This window comes from Nyctereutes procyonoides, unplaced genomic scaffold (genome assembly GCF_905146905.1).
Source record: "Nyctereutes procyonoides isolate TBG_1078 unplaced genomic scaffold, NYPRO_anot_genome, whole genome shotgun sequence".
Classification (NCBI taxonomy): Eukaryota; Metazoa; Chordata; class Mammalia; order Carnivora; family Canidae; genus Nyctereutes; species Nyctereutes procyonoides.
The window spans coordinates 827,457-851,663 of record NW_026575120.1 but is presented as its reverse complement, the minus strand read 5'-3'; the positions used below and the strand labels follow the sequence as shown (position 1 = coordinate 851,663).

Genomic DNA, 24,207 nt, shown 5'->3' with positions numbered 1-24,207 from the left:
ACAGATATCTGCCATTTTGTCTAATGCAGCTAGTGTAGAAGAGGAAAACGTTTTCCTCAACCCTCTTAAGATCCCTGGTGGGCCTGAAAATTAAACTGACAGATTAACAGGAGGAAAGACCTACAAACTTATTTAATGTAAGTTTAAATGAGATGGATGACTTAATAAGGAAGGAAAAACCCAGAGAAATAGTTAGACCTGAGTTTTTTAATGCTGGGTTTCATCAAAAGTGTACAGAATTCTAAGAAGTGCACAGTCATGGAGGAATACAATGGGTAAAGGAATGTGAGGTGATTGTAGTCAACGAGGGGGCAGGCGGCTTAGCAAGGCTTGTTACTATTCTTAGTGTCCCTCTGTCTTTTGAGGTGGAGGATGCTACTTTCCTCTTGGTATGAGGAGAGCATATTTCACATGAGGATTTCATGATCAGTTTCAGGGAAAGAGTAAGAGGTGAGACAAGAAGGTTAGAGTAACCTTCCTGCTTCTCCTCTTAAACTCCTTCAGCTGAAAATATTCAAGATGCTGAAGTGCCATATTTTGCAGTGGCATGTCCTGAAGTCCAGCAATTGCCATGAACAACTTGTATTGGAATTTGTTAATGATGTTACACCTCTCACTAATATTACAAGAATTGCTTTCATTTATTTATTATACTTCATTTGTGAAGGAAACTTGTCAAAACTTAATGTCAACACTCTGATTGTGGAGACAAGGAAAACACTTCTAACCAATGGCTTAAGTAAAAATTATTTTAGTCAAATTCACTTTAATTTGTTTTATATAAAAATACACTGAAAAACTGAGTTAAAACTTTGGTACTACAGATTTAGAAAGGCTCCAACTTAGATGCATGTTCAAAATACATATTTGATAATAGCTAATTCATTATTGAACAATTGAACATGTATTGAACAATTATGGTATTTTGTGGAGGTATTATCTGATTTAATCTAACAACTGACATTCCTATTTTCCATTTGAGAGATAAGGCTTAGGTTAAGTAGTTTTTTGGGTTTTGTTTTTTTATAAGATTTTTTATTTATTCATGAGAGAGAGAGAGAGAGAGAGAGAGAGAGAGATGCAGAGACAGAGACACAGGCAGAGGGAGAAGCAAGCTCCATGCAAGGAGCCTGACATGGGAGTAGACTGGATCCCGGGTTTCCAGGACCACACCCTGGGTTTAAGGCGGTGCTAAACTGCTGAGCGACCTGGGTCGTCCCTTAGGTTAAGTAGTTGGCATATGATCACATAAGTAATAGTTAGAGGGAGAGTTGAACCCAGGAAACCTACTTAGGAGGTCATACTTTTAAATGAATATGTTCTGCTTACCTTAGAACTGATGGATGCTTTTGTGCCCGGTATTGCCTTGAAGCAGTTACACCATAGAGTCCTAAAAATAATATAAAAGAATAGAAAACTTAACCCATTGAATTGATTATATGGTGTTCCTACAACTGAGCAGGTTGTCAGTATTCTAGTCCAAAACTAAACCCCAAAGAGAAACTTCTATAAAACTATGGAAGTGCTAATATTGAATATATTTTTGAGTCTGTTCTCAGCTGTTTCTTCATCTCAATCCTAACCCTATTCTATGGGATGTCAATACGGAGCATTAGTTGAAGCAACCAAAAGAACAAAAAATTATGTAAACCCTAGATCTTCCAAAGGTATGCATGCTTAAAAAAGCTTCATGTCTTTTTGAATATTAAGGTTCTTCTCAACCTTAACTCATTAATACTACTTAACATTTTTCTCTTTGGAAATATTGTGAATATTCGTTAGAATTTGGAGTGAGTCCCCCAAAGATTTGGCTGCTAGATTATAATTGTAGTAATGTATCCCTGCAATTAACAATAAACTAAATTAGACTCTAAATATAGAATGTTAAAGTATAAGGAAATTATATTAGTTGGCTTATATTCAGCTGCTACTAGCAAAGACTCCCAAAATACTGACTTAAACAAGATAGAATTTTTTTTTCTCACACAAAAAAGAAATTCGGTTTGACAGTTCCATAGTCATTGAAGACCCAAGCTACTTCTTTCTTTCTGCTTAGCTCTCCCTCGTGTATGACTTCCATTTTCAGGGTCACTCATGGCCCAGGATGGCTTGTTAGAAATGTGGCTATCAGGTAGAGGCAGGAGGTGCAAATGGACTCTTTTAGATGTTTTCATGGTAATTCTATCCTACAACCTCTCTGTATCTATCTTTTTGGCTAAAACTTAAGTTTGTAAGAACAACTAGCTGCAAAAAAGGCTAGGACATTGCTATTCAGAGTAAAATCAGACTTTTCTTACTTAGAGAGAAAGGGAGGTTACTTGTTTTTGGAGAGCAGCCAGCAGTCTGTCATAAGACTATAGGAGACATCTCATCCAGGCTTTTAAGTTTAAGCTATTAAGACCCAGACTTCCCGAGCTGTCTATATAGCTGGGTAATGGCAGAATTATAATCAGAACCCAGATTTCTTGCTGACTTGTATTAACCAGAGGGATCACAATTACATCTACTAATGATGAATTAAAGTGATAATAAATCAGTCTAGCATTAGTATGAGAGTTTTTCTTTGCCACTTTACCTCAGCATCTGTCCCCATTCTACTATACCCTCCACACACACACACACACACACACGCACACACACACACACACACTTGGATATCTCAGAATATTATTGCCTGCTTATTTGATAAATCTATGATCATTTTTCCCTCAAGATACAAGTTATATGGCTAGATTCAGTGATTAAAATTAATAGTTTTAGTAGGGTCTAAAAACATTTGGTGTTCTTTTTAACATTAATGGTTTTATACCTTCAGGTGAATTTTTCTCTCAAATTTTCTCCTACAGTATAGCTGAAATACAGAAAGATGTGGAATACAGATTGCCATTCACCGTAAACAACCTGACAATTAACATTAATATGTGAGTAGAATTGTATCCTGTATTTTTATGTATTAGTACTTTTAAAAATCTTTTCCTATTTTCTTAGTTATTAGAAGTAAATGGTTTAAAGTGAACTTATTTAAAATATTCCTTTTCTAGAAACTATAACTTACTAAAGTCACACAGTTTTGTGAAACAAATTTTTAAAGACATCATTGTAAAGTATATTGTTGTAAGAAAGAAACTATTCAAGAAGAAGTGCACTAAAAAGATGTAATAATAATAATACTGTCATTGTTTTTATTGATATGCACTAAAATCTTAGCCGGAGGTAGACTGAAAGAGAAAATCCACAAATGATGAGAAACAATCAAAGAAGTTGCATATGGAAAACTGTTAAGAGATATATCCACCTCTATATCAGAAACAAGTGAAAATATTCTAGTCTTCAGCAACAGATAGACTATATCAACCAGAAAGTTCAAGGCTGAATTTGGTCTACTATTTAAAGAAAAATAATTCAGTTAAAAATTACAGTCATGAGGTTATTTAAGAGGAAAAATGGGACAAAATGATTGCTAAAGTACTCATTTAACTGTAAGTATAATTATTAATCTTTAGTATGAAAGTATTTAAAGTTATTGCCTCAGATTGCAGGAGGTGGCTGGGTGCTAGAGTAGGTGTTTGGTTGAGGTAAGAAGCACCTAACTTGAAGATAGGAACCATGGCTTCTTCATCTTCATATTCTCATTGTATAGCATAATGCCTGCACAGAGAAGGCCTTATTAAATCCTAGTTGAATAAGTGAATGAAAGTATGAATGTATAATAATGCCATGCATTATGCTGTGTTATCTTGATATAGGAGTTTTTGAATCCTCACAGCAGCCCTGCAAATTGGGCAAATTACACACACGGATAGTAACATAGTTAGGGTACAAACCCAGATTTGTTGGGCTCTAAGGCCATTCATTGTCCTTACCAGACTGGTTTAACATCTTTAACTATATACATTAAGTAGTTTTATCTCTACCAAATGCTCTAGGAAGGGCTAAGTAGGAGAAGCCAAAAAGGACCCAGTTTTCTTCTTGACAGTGCTGCCATACAAACCATTTTCTGATCCAACAGGGGAACAGAGAGATAGTTTTAAAGGGGCATATTCTTCTGAGTTTAGAGACATTTAGAAATCAAGAGTTTCATATCCAGTAAAATCCATTTAGGACTTCAATATTGAATTTTTAATTTGTGGTGGTTCTTAAAGGTTAAGATTTTCACCTTTTTGTTGTTGTTGTTTGTTTTGGTATTGAGAATTGATTGTTCTTTGATTGAAACCTTGTGATGGACCTCAGACTTGGGAGAATTGTGTTAGTGGGGACAATTAGAAGATACCCTTATAACACCAAGGCATAATGACAGCTGCACTGTTTTAATCATAGTGCTTTTGCTTTTGCTTTTTTACTCATTCTTTAAAAATTCAATAGATGGTGTAATAATTCCTGGCAGCATTTCATAAGTAGGAAAACCACAAGAAAATTATATGGCCAGAACCTGTGGTCTAATAGTCAAATTGGTTCCTGTGGTTCTCCTGATACCTGATTTTATCTGAGATTTTGCATAACTTGGTATATTATGTTTGAAAGCAATTAATTGACATATGTGAATAATATCTTGTAACCCAGGGTATCCATATTTTACATTAAGAAGATTTTACTGTATTGAATTGCTTTATAATTTTGTTGCTCAAGTATATCATTTTGTGTATTTTCAATCAACAACCATAATACAACTTATTACTGTGAATAATTAATCCAAATGAAAGCATGAAAATTTAACTTTATTTTAGAATTAGGACTATATAACATAACATTTATCTTTTTTTCATCTGTTCTACTTTTAACAGATTACTCCCTCCACAGTTTCCTCAGGAAAAACCAGTCATCAGTGTTTACCCACCAATACAACATCACTTAATGGATAAACAAGGAGTATATGTTACCTCTCCATTAGTAAACAATGTATGTATATAGTATAATTTATTTCAGAGTAGTATAACAGGTGTATTACTTTACTACTGCATATTTTAGAAATTTAAAATGCATTTAAAATCTCATGTGGTCTAAGTAATTTCCCCCCAAAAAAGGTCAATATATCTAATAGATAATACTGATTTGAAGGTTATTTGTTTTATTTGTTTTTCTGTGATGAGGACCTGTTGATCTTAGAACTTTGGTTCACAGTAGATTTTCCATAGTTGTTAGGAGGGGATAAAATTCAAATATGCCTCAAAGTTCTTAGGATACATCAATGATTGATTAATTTGAAGGACTATAACTTAAATGTACTCTGAGTATTTACCTTTGAACCTTCAAATTATTTTTAAAAATGTGGAAATATTTTAGCTCCATTACTGGTTAAATAGATTTTTAACTGATTTGTGGCATTGAGCCAATGGGAAAATATTGTCAGTTGTAGATTACTAATCTGGTCATTTGACACAATATCCTTTGTTTTTCATTTGATTCTTGCTGTGCCAAAGGAGATTTAAGATAAGCTTTAGAATGATATTATCCTAATAAGACTTATTCTGAAAGTGATTTTGATCATGCTGTATTACTGTTACTTTTAGTTTACAATGCACTCAGATCTTGGAAAAATTATTCAGAGTCTGTTGGATGAGTTTTGGAAGAATCCTCCAGTTTTAGCTCCTTCTTCAACAGCATTTCCATAGTAAGTATGTTTATACCAAAAAAAGTTTGCATATATTTATTTTACTTACTCTTATCAAAATAATCATAATATAGTTTAAATTTTCAGATGACATTAAAAGGCAGTTCTCTTTGTTCCACATTCCCACCTTCACGCAGATACATTCATGCTTTTCAGAGGCAACTTTGTTTTCTTCTTGTAGCTGCTTTTCCAATGTTTGCCTTCACACACATATATCTTGGTTCTTTCATTTTAGATATTATATATTGGCCTTCTATTATTATTGATGAGGTTTTAGTTATCTTTATCTTTCATAAATGTTTGTTTCCCCTCATTCTCTCTGTGATTGATATCATGATTTTTACTTAACTTCATTTTTGGTATTTTCATTACTTAAATTCTGTAAATATTTCTGTAAATATTCCCCATTGCTGAAATAAGTACTTGGTCGTGATTATATTTTCTTTATGGTATAATTTTTTTGCTTTTTCTGGAGTTAATAATTACTTCCATTTTTCCATTGGTTGTTTTATCTTTTTAATATTCCACATGTTTCAGCAGTTCTGAAAAGCACCTTTCAGATCAAACCTTGACGACTTGTATTTCTTTGTGAATCTGCAGTTTGGTTAGAGACTACTGGAGATAATTTGTTTTTGTTCCACTTTTTGTATTAGCTGTTATGGCATGAAGTCTAGGGATTGGAATCCTCTAAAGGCTCTCTTAACTTTCCTGTCTGGCACTTTAAGTTAGTCACAAAGTCCCACCTAGGTTCAAAGAGGAGAAAATAGATTACATCTCTTAATAGAGAGGCAAAGGTCAAGAAGTCTATCTATGGAAATTTGGGAAAATACAATCTGTCACAATCCTGGCAATAAGAATTTACTTCTCTCTTATGTGCAAAAATGTGCTCAGCTCCTTCCCCTGAAACTTCCAGACTCTGTCACATTACAGAATCAGGCTCATGTTAAAAAAAAAAGAATCAGGCTATGTTGAGGGTCTGAGGTTTAAGTATCTGAGTCAAGTTCAAGTACAGATGAGGTTTCTTGGGTATGTTCCTCAAGTACAGTCTTTTTTGGTATGAAGACAAGTGAATTAAAGAGACAGGGTAGCAGGTAACTGTCCCCCACACACCTATTATAGGGCAGTGCATAGGCCTAGGAAAACTACTCTAGGCCCTTCCACTGAAAAAGGGCGAAAATGGAAGCTATGCAGGAGCCACTGGGCCATAGCAGTTCTGAATCCAGCTGGGAAGATGTTGCCATTTCTTTGATAAGGAATTAATTTCACTTTCTGGAAATGATTCTTGATGGAGTAATTCTGGGTTTTTCATATTGCCTTCTGAATCAGCTTTCTTTCTGTAAAATGTAGCCCTTATTTGCAGAAGAGTAGTTTTTTTAGCCTGTTTTCTCTTCTATAGAAGCTAAGGGTCCATAGGCCTCTTTTCATTTGATATTGTCTCTATCCTATTTAGACCAAGATGATACAATTACTTAAAAATATTTGTAGTTTTCTTATGAATCCACTTTTCATCCATTTCTTTAGACAAAACTAATACCCACAAGTCTACAAAATAAGCCTTTAAGCTCCCTTAAGTTTCTTAGAAGCCCTAGGAAGCCTTTTGTCTGGCTAGACAGTTCTCTAAGGCACTGCCTCAGTTTTCTTCAGAGGAATTAACAAAGAATTTTCTAGCCCATCTTGGGTTTCATCTCTTTGAAGTTCTTTCTTAATTTGAAAACTTTAGAGAAGCTAGGAATGAGAGACATTTTTCTTTTTAAACCCAAGAGATCTTCTCTCTTTATTTTTAGCAGTTCTTTTTTTTTTTATCTCTTCTCTCAGGTTTTACTATAGCCAACTAGAAGTAAGTGGTACCATTAATACTGCCTGGACTCCTTAGCTAGATCATCTAATTCAATAAGTACAGGCATACTATGGATTCTATTCCAGGCTGCCATAATAAAGTGAAAATCACAGTAAAGTGAATCAAATGAATTTTTGAATTTCCCAGTGCATATAAAAGTTATGTTTAGACTATACTGTAGTCTATTAAGTATGTAATAGTGTTACGTTTAAAAAAATATGCACATGAGGGGAGAGAGGTGAAAGTGGTGGAGTATGAAGACCCTGGCTTACCTTGTCCCATGAGTACAACTAGATAACATTCACACCAGCATACATAATCCAGAAAATGACCTGAAGACTGTCAGGGTAAACTGCACGAGCAAAGGTAGAGAAGAGGCCACATCAAAGAAGATAAGATGTGATTTGAGACCTAAACAGACTATGGCCGTCTCTGGACAGACTATAGCTGTTTCTGAACATAATCATGCAAGGAAGCCTACAAGGGAAAGATGAACTCACATAACATCTGGCTTTGAAAGCAAGAGGGGTTGAATTTTGTGAGTTCTTAGAACCAAGGAGACTTAAAGCCTAGAATTCTAAAAATCTGCAGGCTCAGTTCTGGGAGCGCCTGGAGGACCTTAGGAAGTGGAGCCCCCACTCTTAAAGAGACAGCACACCAAACAGCCTGAGCAGGTACAGCATAGAATCAGCAATTTGACAACTACCTGGGACACATGGAAGGGACAGTGATTTACTCATCACAGAGCTTGTCAAGAGAGATAGAGATCTCAGAGAGACCTCTTAGAACAAAGGAGCTGGCACCTGCATTTCTCTGCCCTGCACCTCAGCTTAAAGACACAGCCACCTTTGGGAAGCAGTGCAGCACTGACACTCCCTACCTAACTTGCTTAAACCAAGCCTTGTCTACTGTGCTGCATTGGATCTGCCCTCCCCAGTCATACTGCCTCAGTCCTAGCAGTATAGTGTATCCCTCAGAAGACTTGCACAACCCTCACCAACACCTTGACACCCAACCCACACATCTGGCAGGGCATCAGTCCTTGTACCAGGTGTGGTAGCAGGTGCTACAAAAGTCTGAGGTACATCTTCTTAAAAGTACATGCCCTACCCAGGCACTCTGGGCATATCTGGTTAAGCTGATCCAGTCCCAACAGTAGAGGCTCCAGGTCTTACTTAGCAGACAGACCAGTACACCCCACCTCTGCTGGGGACCAAACAGCCCATAGTGGGCAAAAAGCCACTGCAGAAAACTGAACTGAAGGGAAAACTGGCAAGAACACAATAGGACACATGCAACATACATAGGAGACACCCTCTGAAGCAGCAGGTCCCGGGGAACAGGGAGCGCTGCACTGCCGGGCACTACAGGACTTCTTAGACATAAAGCATTACCTTCAAGAGCAGTTTGTATAGCTGACTTTCCTAACACAGAAAGAGACACAGAGAGATAAACAAAATGAGACAGAGAAATATGTCCCAAGTGAAAGAATAGGACAAAACCACTGCCAGAGAGCTACATGAAATGAATGTAAGTAATATGCCCAATAGAGAATTTAAAGTATTGATCATGGGATCCCTGGGTGGCGCAGCGGTTTGGCGCCTGCCTTTGGCCCAGGGCGCGATCCTGGAGACCCGGGATCGAATCCCACATCAGGCTCCCGGTGCATGGAGCCTGCTTCTCCCTCTGCCTGTGTCTCTGCCTCTCTCTCTCCCTCTCTCTGTGACTATCATAAATAAATAAAAATTTTAAAAAAAATAAAAATAAAGTATTGATCATAAAGATACTTAGTAGACTTGAGAAAAGAGGAGAAGACATCAGGGAAACCCTTAAAAGGACAAAAAAAGAACCAATTAGAGATGAAAAACACAATGAATGAAATTTAAAATCCACTTGATGGAATAAATAACAGGATAGATGAAATAGAGGGACAAATTAATGATACAGAAGACAGAGTTTTGGAAAGTAACCAAGCTGCACAAATGAGAGAAGAAAAATTTATGCAAATTGAGAATAGTCTTAGGGAATTCAGTGACTATATCAAACATAATAACATTCACACTGAAGGGATCCCAGAAAAAGAAGAGAGAGAAAAAGGGGGCAGAAAAATTTTTTGAAGAAATAATAACTTCCCTTAATCTGGGGAAGGAAATGGATATGTTATACAAACCTAATGATAAACACAAATTCAAAACCAGTAATAGATAAACGAAGAATAAAGAGAAAGGAATCCCAAGTGTATCACTAAAGAAAATCAGCAAACCATGAGAGAGAACAAGAGAAGAAAGGATTAGAGAGAAACTAAAGACACAGTCACAAAACAAGTAACAAAATGGCAATAAATATGTAACTATCAATAATTACTTTGAATGTAAGTGGACTAAACATTTCAATCAGAAGACATAGGATGACAGAATTAATTTTTAAAAAAAGACCCATTTATCTGCTGCCTACAGCAGATTCATTTAGCCCTAAAGACACCAACAGATTGAAAGTGAGAAGATGGAGAGACATTTACCTTGTAAATGGATGTCAAAAGAAAGAGTAATAATACTTATATTAGACAAAGTAGACTAAAACAAGGATAAATAAGAGAAAGAAAAACACTATATGATAATAAAAGGGACAAACAAGAGGATATGATAATTGTACATATTTATGCACTCAACATAGGAGCACCTAAATACATAAACAGTTAATAACAAGTATAAAGGAACTAAATGATAGTAACACAATAATAGTAGGGGACTTCCCACTTAAATCATTGAACATACCATCCAAAGAGAAAATCAAGGAAACTTTGAATGATATACTGGTCCAGATAAATTTAACAGATATATTAGGAACATTCCATCCTAAAACAGTAGAATACATATTCTTTTCAAGTGCACATGGAGCATTCTCTAGAATACATCACATTTTAGGTCACAAAACAAGTCTCAACAAACTCAAAAAGATTGAATTCATACCATGCGTCTTTTCTGACCATAATACTAAGAAACTAGAAATCAACCATAAGAAAAACTCTGGAAAGAGCAAATACATGGAAATAAAATAACATGTTACTAAACAATGAATGAGTCAACTGAGAAATCAAAAAAAAGATCAAAACTTATGTGGAAACAAAAATGAAAAAATACAGTGATTCGAAATCCTTGGGATATAGCAAGAGTGGTTCTAAGTGGGAAGGTTATAGCAATATAGACCGATCTCAAGAAGCAAGACAAATCTCAAAAAACCTAACATTTAATGGAGCTAGAGAAAACAAAACCGCAAACCAGTAGAAGGAAGGAAATAATAAAGATTAGAGCAGAAGTAAATAATAGAGAAACTAAAAAAAAAAAAAAAACAATATAACAGATCAGTGAAACCGGGAGCTGGTTCTTTGAAAAAATCAAAAATTGATAAACCTGTAGCCAGACTTATTAAGAGAAAAAGAGAAAGAACTCAAACAAAATCACAAATGAGAGAGGAGAAATAACAACCAAGGCCACAGATACACAAACAATTGTAAGAGAATATTATGAAAAATGCCAACAAATTGGAACAACCCAGGAGAAATGGATAAATTCCCAGAAACATATAACCTACCAAATCTGAAACAGAAAGAAAAAGAAAGGTTGAACAGACCGATGGCTAGCAAGGAAATTGAATCAGTAATCAAAAAACTCCCCCAAAAACCTGAAGTCCAGAACCAGCTGGCTTTATAAGCAAATTCTGACAAACATTTGAAGAAGGGTTATTACCTATTCTTCTTAAACAATTTCAAAACGTAGAAAAGGAAGGACAATTTCCAAATTTGTTCTACGAAGGCAGTATAATTCTACGACCAAAACCAGATACAGACACCACAAAAAAAGTGAACTCAGGCCAGTATCTCTGATAAATATAAATGCAAAAATCCTCAACAAAATACTAGCAAACCAAACCCAACAATACATTAAAAAAAATCATCACTACAATCAAGTGGGATTTATTACCGGAATGCAAGGGGTGATTCAATATTCAAGTCAGTCATTGGGACACCTGAGTGACTCAGTGGTTGAGCATCTGCCTTTGGCTCAGGTCATGATATTAGGGTCCTGGAATTGAGTCCCACATCAGGCTCCCATGGGGAGCCTGCTTCTGCCTCTGCCTAGGTCTCTGCCTCTCTCTGTGTGTCTCTCATGAATAAATAAATAAAATCTTTAAAAACAAAATGAAGTTAATCACCATGATACAACATATCAGAGAAAGGATAAAAACCATATCATTGTTTCAGTGTATGCAGAAAAATCATTTGACAAACCACAACATCCATTCATGACAAAGACTCAACAGAGTAGGTTTAGAGGGAATACACTTCAACATAATAGAGGCCATATATGAAAAACCTACAACTAACATTATACTTAATGGTGAAAAATTGAGTTTTTCCCCCAAGATCAGGAACAATGCACAAGTGTCCACTTTCACCAGTAGGAATGAAAACTGGTGCAACCACTGTGGAAAAATGTGTGGATGTTCCTCAGAAATTTTAAAATAGAAGTATTCTATGATCCAGTAATCGCACTACTGGGTATTTACCCATAAAATACAAAACACTGATTGAAACAAATACATGCTCCCCTACATTTATAGCAGCATTATTTACAACAAGCAAATTATGGAAGCAGCCCAAATGCCCATCAATAGATAAATGGATAGAGAAGTGATACATATATACAGTGGAATATTATTCAGCCATAAAAAGAATGAAATCTTGCCATTTGCAACGACATGGGTATAGCTGGCGAGTATAATGCAAAGTGAAATAAGTCAGAGAAAGACAAATACCACATGATTTCACTCACATATGGAATTTAAGTAACAAACAAGCAAAGAAAAAGGAGACAAACCAAGAAACAGACTCTTAACTATAGAGAACAAACTGATGGTAACCAGAAAGGGAGGTTGGTGGGAGTTAGGTGAAATAGGTGATGGGGATTAAGGAGCGTGCTTGTCATGATGAGGACGGGGTGAATCGAATTGTTGAATCAACATAGAAAACCCAAAAGCCTCCACCCCAAGATTGCTAGAACTCCTACAGCAATTTGGTAGCATGGCAGGATACAAAATCAATGCCCAGAAATCAATGGCATTCCTATACACTAACAATGAGACTGAAGAAAGAGAAATTAAGGAGTCAATCCCATTTACAATTGCACCCAAAAGCATAAGATACCTAGGAATAAACCTAACCAAGGAGGTAAAGGATCTATACCCTAAAAACTATAGAACACTTCTGAAAGAAATTGAGGAAGACACAAAGAGATGGAAAAATATTCCATGCTCATGGATTGGCAGAATTAATATTGTGAAAATGTCAATGTTACCCAGGGCAATTTACACGTTCAATGCAATCCCTATCAAAATACCATGGACTTTCTTCAGAGACTTAGAACAAATTATTTTAAGATTTGTGTGGAATCAGAAAAGACCCCGAATAGCCAGGGGAATTTTAAAAAAGAATTGTTGAATCACTCTGTTGTACACCTGAAACTAATATAATGCTATATGTTAACTCTACGGTAATTAAAATAAAAACTTAATAAAAGATTAAAAGATAAAATAATTACATAAATTAAATTGTCAATTGCTAAGAAATGCCTACCATTATCTGAGCTTGCTTTCAGTGAGTAGTAATCTTTTTGCTGGTAGAGGGTCTTATCTCAATGTTGATGGCTGCTGATAAACCAGGGTAGGTGTTTATTGAAGTTTGGGATGACGTGACAATTTCTTAAAGCAGTGACGTTTGCCATATTGATGAACTCTTCCATTTATGAATGATTTCTCTGTTGCATGCAATGCTGTTTGATAGCATTTTATCCACAGTAGTACTTCTTTCAAAATTGAAGTTAGTGCTGTTAAATCCTGCTGCTGTTTTATCAACTAAGTTTATGGAATATTCTAAATCTTTTGTTGTCATTTCAACAATCTTCACAGCATCTTCACCAGGAGTAGATTCCATCTTAAAAACCATTTTCTTTGCTCAAACCTGAGAAGTAACTACATTAAAGTTTTATCCTGAGATTGCAACAGTTCAGTCACATCTTTAGCTCCTCTTCTAATTTTAGTTCTCTTACTATTTCTGCCACATCTGCAATTACTTCCTTCACTGACATCTTGAATGCCTCAAAGTTGTCCTTAAGGGTTGGTATCTACTGCTTCTCAACTCCTTACATGTTTGACTTCTTCCCACAAATCACAGATGTTCTTAATGGTATCTAGAATGGCAGATACTTTCAGAAAGTTTTCAGTTTACTTTGTCCAGGTTTATCCAAGGAATCGCTGTCTTTGGCAGCTATAGCCTTACAAAATGTATTTCTTTAATAAGACTTGAAAGTCGACATTATTCTTTGATCCATGGGCTATGGAATAGATATCATGGTAGTAGGCACGAAAGTAACACTATTCTTAATTGTATGTCTCCATCAGAGCTCTTGGGTGACCAGGTGGATTGTTAATGAGTAATCAGAATTTGAAGGGAACCTTTTTTTTTTCTGAGCAGATCTCGATAGTGGTCTTATAAGATTCAGTAGACCGTGTAATAAACAGATGTATTGTCATCCATGCTTTTTTTTTTTTTTCCATTTATAGAGCAGAGTAGATTTAGTATAATTCTTAAAGGCCCTAGGATTTTTAGTATGGTCAAGGAGTATTGGCTTCAGTTTGGTCACCAGCCGTATTAGCCCCCAACAAGAGAGTAAGCTTGTCCTTTGGACCTTTGAAGCCAGGCATTGACTTCTCTTCTCCAGTTATGAAAGTTTTAGATGGCATCTTCTTCAATAGAAGGCTGTTTAATTAGGGTTAGAATTAAATCTTGTTTAGTGTAGCCACCTTCATTAATTGTCTTAGCTAGATTTTCTGGGTAACTTTCTGCAGCTTCTATATCAGCACTTGCTGCTACACCCTGCACTTGATTGATGCATGGTTGCCACAAATTCTCAATTTTTAAACAGTATCTGTGAAGCACAATAAAATGAGTCATACTTGTATATTTTCTACTTTCCCCGTTATTGCAGCCAACAGTGTTGGTAAACTTTCTACTAATACATAACAAAGTTCCCATTCCAACATTTTCCTCACTTTTCCTGCCAGTACTCTTTGGCGCATCCTCACAGTCCCTCAGGCTTCTCTTTGAGGGTGCATTTGGCTTTCACCTGTCAGGTTCCAAAGCTACTCCCATGTTTTAGGTTTTTCTTTTTCGTTTCTTTCCTTCCTTTTTTTTTTTTTTTTTTTTTTTTAAATACCAGCAGCTTTCCACTTCTAGGTGATAAAATCTGTTCTGGCTACTAAGGTTTAGCAAAATTTTGGCTAAAAACGTTGAACACATGAATTTTGCTCACTAATCATCAATTCAGGAAGGGTTCATCAGAGAGCTCCTGTATGCTGTCCTTATCATCAGTGAGCTCTCAGCCTACTCATCAGAGGCCTTACCTGGGGATGTCAGATGGAATACCTATCTACCCGTGGCCTCTCTCTGTGGCTTGGGCTTCCTTACAACATAATGGTGATCCCCAGAATGAATATATTAAGAGCTGTGAGGAAGTCATATTTATTTTATGACTTAGATGCTGAAGTCATTCACTGTCATTTTTGCTGCATTCAATTTGTGGGGGCAGTTACAATATCCTGATCAGATTCAAGGGAAGGAAAAATAGGCTTCTTGTTGGTGGAATGGCAAGGTTCTGGGGGAGTATGGGACCAGAAATATTGCTGTGTCCATTTTTTGAAAATACAATATGCCACAGATTGTTAGAAGATAAATTTTGAAGTGAAAAATCTTTAATCTACCCCATAGAGTTCATAATCAGTATAGTTCAGATTCTAAGTTGAAGTGCTTTTCCACTCAATTTTGAGGATATTGCTATATTGTTGTCTATATGACTTCTGTTATTGCAAAGTGTCCAATGCCTTTTTGATTTCTGATCCATTGTAAATTTTAGAAAACATTTTTGGTATTCTGAAATTTAATGATGATGCACCTTCTTGTTGGTCTTTTTGTTTTCTTTTCTCAGAATATTTCTTGGTTTTATATCCCAGTCCTACCTAATTTTCAAGAAATTGCTCTTGCTCAGGAGTCAGGTAGCCTCTTGAACACTGCCTAGAAATCTCCTTAGCTAGATTATCCAGTTCATTAGGTCCATCAGCCCCAGCCCTCATCTTTGCTCTCTTGTGTCTTTGTCCTGGAGTCATAGGCCTCACCAATATTCCTTACATAAAAACTGTATTTCCTGTTTTCTCTCAGGGTAGGGCTGGATATAAGTTCATTTACCTTATTTGAAAATATAAGCCAATAAGTTTACTTATTCCCATTTCAAATAAGTTCTATGATTATGTACAGGTTATTAAAATGCTGGTTTGATACATTTCTTAGAGATTTTTTAATAGGTTGTACATGCTACTGAGGTCAAAACAAAGCAAATTCGTTCAGAATAAAGACTTTAATTCAAGGATAACACAAATGCTCTTTCATGTAGGTCATATTATTTCCAAGTAACTTCTATTTATGTCACTAACATATCTTTAGATAAAAGTTTTAACATAAAGATGAGCCATTTTTTAATTTTTTAAAATATTTTTTATTTGAGAGAGTGTGTGAATTAGAGAGAGAGAGAGAGAGAGAGAAAAGGAGCAAGGGAAGAGGGAGAAGCACACTCCTCACCGAGCAGGGAGCCCAACGCGGGTCTCATGAACTGAGCCGAAAGCAGATGCTTAACTGACTGAGCCACACAGGAACTCCGAGATGAGCCTTTTTTTTTTTTTTAAATAAACAAGCTAAATTAGAAAACGTATTTTAATTTTTTATTTATTTATTTATTTATGATAGTCACAGAGAGAGGGAGAGAGAGAGGCAGAGACACAGGCAGAGGGAGAAGCAGGCTCCATGCACCGGGAGCCTGATGTGGGATTCGATCCCGGGTCTCCAGGATCGCGCCCTGGGCCAAAGGCAGGCACCAAACTGCTGCGCCACCCAGGGATCCCAGAAAACGTATTTTAACTTAATTTTATCAATAGATCATGTATTTACTTGAATCAAAATTCAAAAAATATAAAGTGATATGGAATAAAGTCTTCCTTCCAACTTTCTTCTCCCGTATAAACTAGTTTTTCTTTTTGATGATATCCAGAATTTTTTCGAATAAGTATGCATAGAATTTCCAAGATATTTTATGACATATAAAGAAATATGTAGGGATCCCTGGGTGGCACAGCGGTTTAGCGCCTGCCTTTGGCCCAGGGCACGATCCTGGAGACCCGGGATCGAATCCCACGTCGGGCTCCCGGTGCATGGAGCCTGCTTCTCCCTCTGCCTATGTCTCTGCCTCTCTCTCTCTCACTGTGTGCCTATCATAAATAAAATAAAATTTAAAAAAAAAAATAAAAAAAAAATAAAGAAATATGTAGTTGGAGCATTTTATTCCCTCCTTCATTATATGAATAGTAGCATACTATACCCCTCCTCCCTTTTTTTTCTTCACTAAAGGGTATAGTTTGGAGATTTCTATGTTGGAATATAAAGCATTTCTTTATTCTTTGTGACCACAAAGTACTTGTTTTACAGATGCAGTCTAATTTATTTAACAGGACTCCTTTTGATGGATACTTTTGTTTCCACTCTTTCTTTACCCCTCACTGCTGTAGCAAATAACCTTAAAAATAAAGTTCTAGCCAAATATGAGTTTATTTCTTGGATACATTCTCAAAGTGGCATGCACGTTTGTAATTTTGACAAATACTGCAGAATTGCCCGGCAGAGTAAGTTCCAACAGTTTCTTCTTCCACTATACGCAATGCTTACTTTCCCATACTCTTTGCCATCATAATATATTACTGGAATGGATCTTTGTCAATTTATAAGCAGAACATAATATGTTAGTATAATTTTAGTTGTATTTATCTTACTAACAATGAAGTTCAGTATCTTTTTTCTATGATTTAGAGATGTTTTTCTTTCCTGTAATCTGTCTTCTATCCTGTTTTCCATTTTGCTGTGGAGTTATTAGTCTTTTATCAATTTGTAGGAATTTTTTATATGTTAGAAGAGAAATTATCCCTGTGTCTGTGATAGGAGTTTTAAATGTTTTCCCCCAATTTGCTATTTGTCTTAACTTATAATGGGCATTGTCATGTAGAGGTTTTTGTTTTTTGTTCTTTCTTAATATCAAGCAATTAATCTTTTTCTCTTATGACCTCAGAATTTGGGATGATGGAATGTTCTTTCCCACCCGAAGGTTATTATTTCCCAATGATTTCTTCTAATTCTTGTAAGATTTAGTTTTAAGCATTTAAATTTTTGATGAATTTGGTTTTTATCCTTTTATAAGTATTTGACTCTAATTCAGTTTTTTCAAGCTGTCCTAGCACTGTTTACTTTTTTTAATTTTATTTTTCCAGCACTGTTTATTGACTGATCTTTTTTTCCATTTATTTCTGATCTGTCTTATATCCTTATTCTCTCTCTCTTTTTAAATATCCTTTTTCTTTTATGTGTTTTGGGGTCTTGCTGGATTTTATATTTAGTTCCATTGATCTGCATATCCATTTACCACTATTTACTCTAAAAAAAAAAGTTCTCTTTTCTGTTTTTTTCTTGTAATTATTAAAGTTTTATAATTTGTGTTGCTGTCACAGTTAATCTCTTCTTAACCCTCCTTCAGATACTTTTCTCTATAATTTTCCATATGAACTTTAGTACCATTGTATGTTTCAAAATCCATAATAAAAATTACTTTCCAACATAATTCCAACTCGTTAATTTGTCATTAATGAAATAATAATACTCCAGTTTAAAAAATTGTTCAAGCTTTATGTATTTTGGAGCATGTTTCAGTACTCTATGTGTGTTTTCCAACACCAAGTAATTCTCCAATTGTCAGCAGACAGTGACTGGGTTTCCTATAAATTTCATTAATTTCTGATGCTGTTTACCTGAAGATAGTGTCAGGTCCCACAGGTTATAGATTCAGTATCAGAAGACTGCTTCGCTTCCAACACGAGTCAAATCCACGGGTTGTTCTCCTGCTTCTGACCAACTGGATATAAACTCAGAGGTTCCCATAACCACCCCCGACCTTGCAGGTTCTATTAATGTGTTGGAGCCACTCAAAGAACTCAAGAGAAATATTTACTTAATGTTTACCAGTTTATTATAAAAGAACTTACGAAGGATACAGATGAATAGCCATGTGAAGAGATACACAGGTCAAGGACTGGGAAAGTCCCAAATGTAGAAGCTTCTGTCCTCATGGGCTGGAATGCACTACCCTCCCGATGTGGATGCATTCACCAATAAAGTTTTTCAGATCTCATTGTTCAAGAGTTTTCATAGAGCTTAGTGTGCAGCCCCTTACTCCCTGAGGTCAGTGGGTGTAGCTCATAATTCCAGCCCTTCATCATTGTGTCTTTCTAGTGACCTGTCCCGTTCTGAGACTGTAGGAGCCCAAACAGGGTCACCTCATTAGCATAGATTCAGTGTTATGAATAACAAAAACAGGTTCCTATCACTTAGGAACCCTGTGCCAGGAACCTAGTTGAAGACCAAATACATTTCTTATTATACCACAAAAACAATGTGAACTATTGAGTATTAGCACTTTATTTAAAATCAGCATAAGCCTTTTTATCCTTTACATAAGAATGACTGACCCATATAAAACTAATACTAATTTAAATATTGGTTTAGATAATTTTTACCTGCAGTAAGGCCTGAATTACCCTACTTATTTTAGAGACTGGTTCTCTGAATTTCTCTAAGAGAAAAAAATGTAAAATGTTTTTTGAGGTTTAATTGACATACAACATTATATAGTTTCAGATGTACAGTGTAATTCCACATTTGTACAAATGCTGCAAAACGATCACCACAATAAATCTACTTAATCTGTCCTTATATATAGCTGGAATTTTTCCTGTGATGAGAACATTTAACATAGGGTCTCTTAGCACCTTGCAAATATGCAGTAAGTATTATTAAATATAGTCACCATACTCTATATTATATCCCCTGGCTTATTTCTCTTATAAGTGGTAGTTTGTACTTTTTGACCACCTTTATGCATTTCACTCACCCCAACCCCTACTTGGGCAACTACCACTGTGTTCTCTGTATCAGTGAACTTGACTGTTCTGTATTGTTGTTTTTAGATTCTACATGTAAATGAGATCATACAGTATTTGTCTTTCTTTTCCTGACTCTTTCACTTAAAATGCCTGCAGGAGCCATCCATGTTATTACCACAAGTGGCAAGGTGACATTTAATATTCCATCACATATATAACACTACATTTTTATTTCTGTGCATCCATTGATGAACATTTGTTTGCTTCCATGTCTTGGCTGTTGTAAACAATGCTGCAGTGAACATGGAGATGCATTAATCTTTTTGAGTTACTGTTTTCATTTTTTTGGGTAAATATCTAGAAGTGGAATTGCTGGATCGTGTGGTAATTATATTTTTAATTTTTTTTTTGAGGAACCTCTATACTATTTTCCATACTATGCTGCACCAATTTACATTCTCACCAAGAGTACACAGGGTTTCCTGTTCTCCACATCCTCCATAACACTTGTTTTTTTGTCTTCTTAGTGATATCCATTATAACAGGTATCACGTGATATTTCATTGTGATTTTGATCTGCATTTTCATGATGCTTAGTGATGCTGAATATCTTTGTGTGTATCTGTTGGCTATCTGTATGTTATCTTGGAAAAGTTTTTATTAATATCCCTGACCATTCTTTTAACTGGATTATGTTTTGCTATCATATGGTTTCTCTACGTAGTTTGGATATTAGCTCCTGATTATCAGATATATTTTTTGTAAATATCTTCTCCCATTTAGTAAGGTGCCTTTTTGTTGATAGTTTCCTTTGCTGTGCAGAAGTTTTTTAGTTTGATATAGTCCCACTTGTTTATTTTTGCTTTTGTTGCCTTTGCCATTGGTATCAGATGCAAAAAATCATCACCAAGACCAGTTTCAAGAATCTTACTTCCTAGGCTTTCCTCTAGGAGTTTAATGGTTTCAGATCTTAAACTTAAGTCTTTAATTCATTTTGAATTAATTTTTGTATTTGATGTAAGGAAGTGGTAATTTCATTCTTTTGCCCGTGGCCATCCATTTTCCCTAGTACTGTTTATTAAAGAGACTGTCCTTTCTCCATTGTGTATTCTTGGTTACAGGATATGCATAGATTTCTGGGTTCTGTATTCAGATCCATTGATCTATTTGCATGCTTTTATGCCAGTAACATTCTGTTTTGACTACTATAACATTGTAATATAGTTTCAAATCAGGGAGCATTTTTCTTTTTTTTCTGATTTGGATGAGTTTCTCTGCCTTGTCTTTGAATACACTAAATATTTCTTCTGCTTCACGTAGTCTGCTGTTGAAATCCTCCAGTGTATTTTTTTTAACCTCTCTGACTCATGTTTGGTACTTTTTAATATTTTTTATCTCTTTGTTGAAGCTCTTATTGTGTTAATCCATTCTCCCCCAAGTATAATACTTTGAACTCTTATCAGGTAAATTACTTAATTCCATTTTATTATATCCTCCCCCCACCTCCCCAAGGTTTTCTGTTTGTTTGTTCGTTCGGACTGTATTTCTTTTTATCATTTTCCTTGACTCTGTTTGTTTCTATGCCTAAGATAAAACAGCCACCTTGAAGACTCAAGCCACCTCAGTCTTGAGGACTGGACCAGGAGATGAACCTTATTATTTACTTGCCCTACCTCTTGATTGTCTATAAAATCATTGTAATTGTCCAAGGAGCCTATTATATTCTTAATAGCTTCCAGTATTTGAGAGTGTGCCAGGGCCTGAGAGGATCTCATCCATCACCTAGATTCAGGCTGATTAGAAGCCAGACCCTCAGGTAGCTTTTTTTAAAGTATGCAAATATATGTAGTCTTGTGGGGCTGCAAGTGAAAGCCCTGCTGGCCACCGAAGCCAGGTGATCTAGAAATGTGGTCCTGAGATAGAGTTGCAAAATTGAGGCTCCAGATGATTGTATAAGCTTCTTTCTGGAGATACTGGTAAGCTGGTGTGAGGCTGAGGAAGTGTGCAGAGATGGCATCCACCAACCTACGTTTCCTGGGATTGCCTCCCTAGACCTCTAGTTGTGTGCCAAACCAGAAGCCTCATCAAGCAAAAGCTTTTAGGTGTGTTTATCAGACTCTTTCGCAGGAAGACTAGGGGTGTGTTCAATCTGCTGTCTGTGCAGCGCCCTGGGAGTAGTAGCATGTCATTGTTTTACAGTCCCATGGACCCAGGAACATGAACCCCCTACCTCCAGAGTTGTGCAGTCAGTGGGATCTCGTGGATGACAGCTACCAAAACTGGAGCACCAGACATAAAAATAAGGCACCATATGTGCATAAGAGCTTTCCTCCAAGAGATATTAGTGGTCTGGAATGTGATAGAGAGCATGAGGAGAGGTCCCACCATCCTTTGTCCCCAGAGCATATCCCAGTGGGTTGATGGTTGTGGGTTACATTAGGTACCTGTCCCTTAAGCTGACACTTTAAGATTAGGAATTGAGACTCTTTCAGCTAAAAATCTGGGTGCCTCTCAATCAACTGCTTCTGTGCTGGGTTCTGGGTGGGGTGAGTGAGTCCAAGCACACAAGCCCCTTTGGTTTTCAAAGCTAGGTGTTTGGGGGACTCTTCTTTGAGATGCAGAGCTTAAAAGAGAGACTGTTCAGTGTGGGGTTCAAACTCTTGCCCTTCAGGAAGAAGCTTCAGGTTTTGAGCTCTCCTGGTTAGACATCTCTGTGCGGAGGGTTGGGTTTACAGGGAGATTGTGGCTTAGCCTCTCCTGCTTGCTTCAATATTAATTTTTCTTGATTGCTGATTTGTAGGAGTTACACAACTATATTTTAGGGTTTTTTTTCTTGAGGAATTAAATTACTCATGTTTCTGAAGATTTAGTGCACTCCTTGTAGGAGGTGATTTCAAGATCTTACTGTCTTGTCATCTTGAACCAGGACCCAAATATTTATTACATGCAGAAAAAAATATTGCTCTCTGATTCAATCCTGAGTACATGCTGCTGTACCACTTTTTCTAATCTACGTGTGTGTTTTTTAATGTGTATTTTTTATATTTTAACATTTTTAGCAGTTTTTCTATACATCTAACTATTTTCCTTTAAGATCATTTAGAAAAGCAGTCATGAATTTCATTTATATTTTTCTAGATAAAGTGAGAGCTGTTGTTCAAGCAACCTGTTGTAAATACATTTTCTGGATTCAAAGTTCTTCATTCTCTTTATGATGTCAGTGATTTATGCTAATGGAATGCTCAAAACCCAAAAAGCCTGTCTATTCACTTCTACTCAGATGAGTGGAATTATATGTTTTCTAAAACGTTTTTCTTTTTGGGGGGAGAGGGGGTCATATTTAATCAATTTATAGAATTTTTAATTCAATTATATGATTATAGTAACAAGATCCTGTCTCTGTGGCATGACCATGTTATTTATTATTCTCAAACTAATTGGCAGTAGTTTTATAGGTTTCCCCCTAAAGTCTAATCTACTGTTTTTGTTTTTGTTTTTGTTTTTTGTCTTTCTCTTCAGCCTGTACAGTAATCCAAGTGGGCTGCCTCCTTATGCATCTCAGGGTTTCCCATTTCTTTCTCCATTTCCCCCACAAGAACCTAACAGGACTGTCACTTCTTTGTCTGTTGCTGACACTATTTCTTCTTCAACAACAAGTTACACACCAGCAAAACCTGCAGCTCCTTTTGGCATCCTTTCAAATCTGCCGTTACCTGTTCCTACAACAGACACATCAGCACCGGTGAGTATCTTCAGTTTTCCTTATTTTTGTATCCTTGACAGTTCATCCAATCGACAAATATTTATTATATGCCTTCTCATGTCAGCCACTAACTAAGGCACAAAGGTTAAAAGATTAAATCACATTTTCAATTCAAAAAAAAAAAAAAACTCAGAGGAAACCAGTGAGTTTTCTTAAATGTAAGTGAGAAACTTAGAGTAGAGTAGAAGAGAGAGTCTAGAGTTAGAGTGAAGATGCAGTTGAGAAAATGGTTAGTGCTCCTAGGATTGGAGGTAGACCTAGAAGGGATACTTTTATAAAAAATGTGTTTCTCCTTTTTCACCACTTTATCCTTAGTGCTTCAAACCACACTTGATACATGTAGTAGGTGCTCACTTCAATATGAGACAGAAAAATAAATTTGTTTATGTTTAAGGCCAGTTTTTGAAGATGGTAATGAATTTGTCAGGATGAAAGGGGTTATATAAAGCCTTCCATAAAGAGGTATTAGTACTGAAAAAACCACGGAGGCATAAACCAAACTGCGTTTTTGTGAAACTGCCTTTAATAGATCTCTCTGGCGGTCATATAGGAAATAGGCAAAGGTGCAAAAAGTGATCATGTAAGAGAAGTAGGTATCAGATTGTGGAGGATCTGCTGTCTACCATGCCAAGGGCTTCAAGTGTCTCATTGGTTTTGAAAATATTCTGTGTTCTTAAATAACCTGGTAGCTGTTGCCATGTGGGATGTTACTGAGACTAATACTTAATGAATAAAACATATGAAGCAATTTTAAAATCTTCATTTTAACCTTGAGTTTCATCCACAGTAATACCTAAGTATTATAAAACTTTCCTGTATTCAATCTTACTAATTTTCATGTTTGTAGTAATTTAAAATATTGGCCCAAGCAGACTTTACTTTCCAATACCTTTCATCATTGTATTAAAGAATGTT

At 35.9% G+C, this 24,207-nt stretch overlaps 1 protein-coding gene across 2 annotated transcripts in view; it reads left to right on the top strand.

Annotated features, from left to right (window-relative positions):
* Window positions 1-24,207, top strand: part of VPS37A (VPS37A subunit of ESCRT-I) — a 64,694-nt gene that overhangs the window by 16,458 nt on the left and 24,029 nt on the right. For both annotated transcript variants that reach the window (XM_055334658.1, XM_055334657.1), the window contains exons 2-5: window positions 2,847-2,921; window positions 4,782-4,896; window positions 5,508-5,608; window positions 23,049-23,271. In XM_055334658.1, coding sequence (XP_055190633.1) covers window positions 2,847-2,921; window positions 4,782-4,896; window positions 5,508-5,608; window positions 23,049-23,271 — 514 coding nt within the window. The remainder of the gene's footprint in view (window positions 1-2,846; window positions 2,922-4,781; window positions 4,897-5,507; window positions 5,609-23,048; window positions 23,272-24,207) is intronic.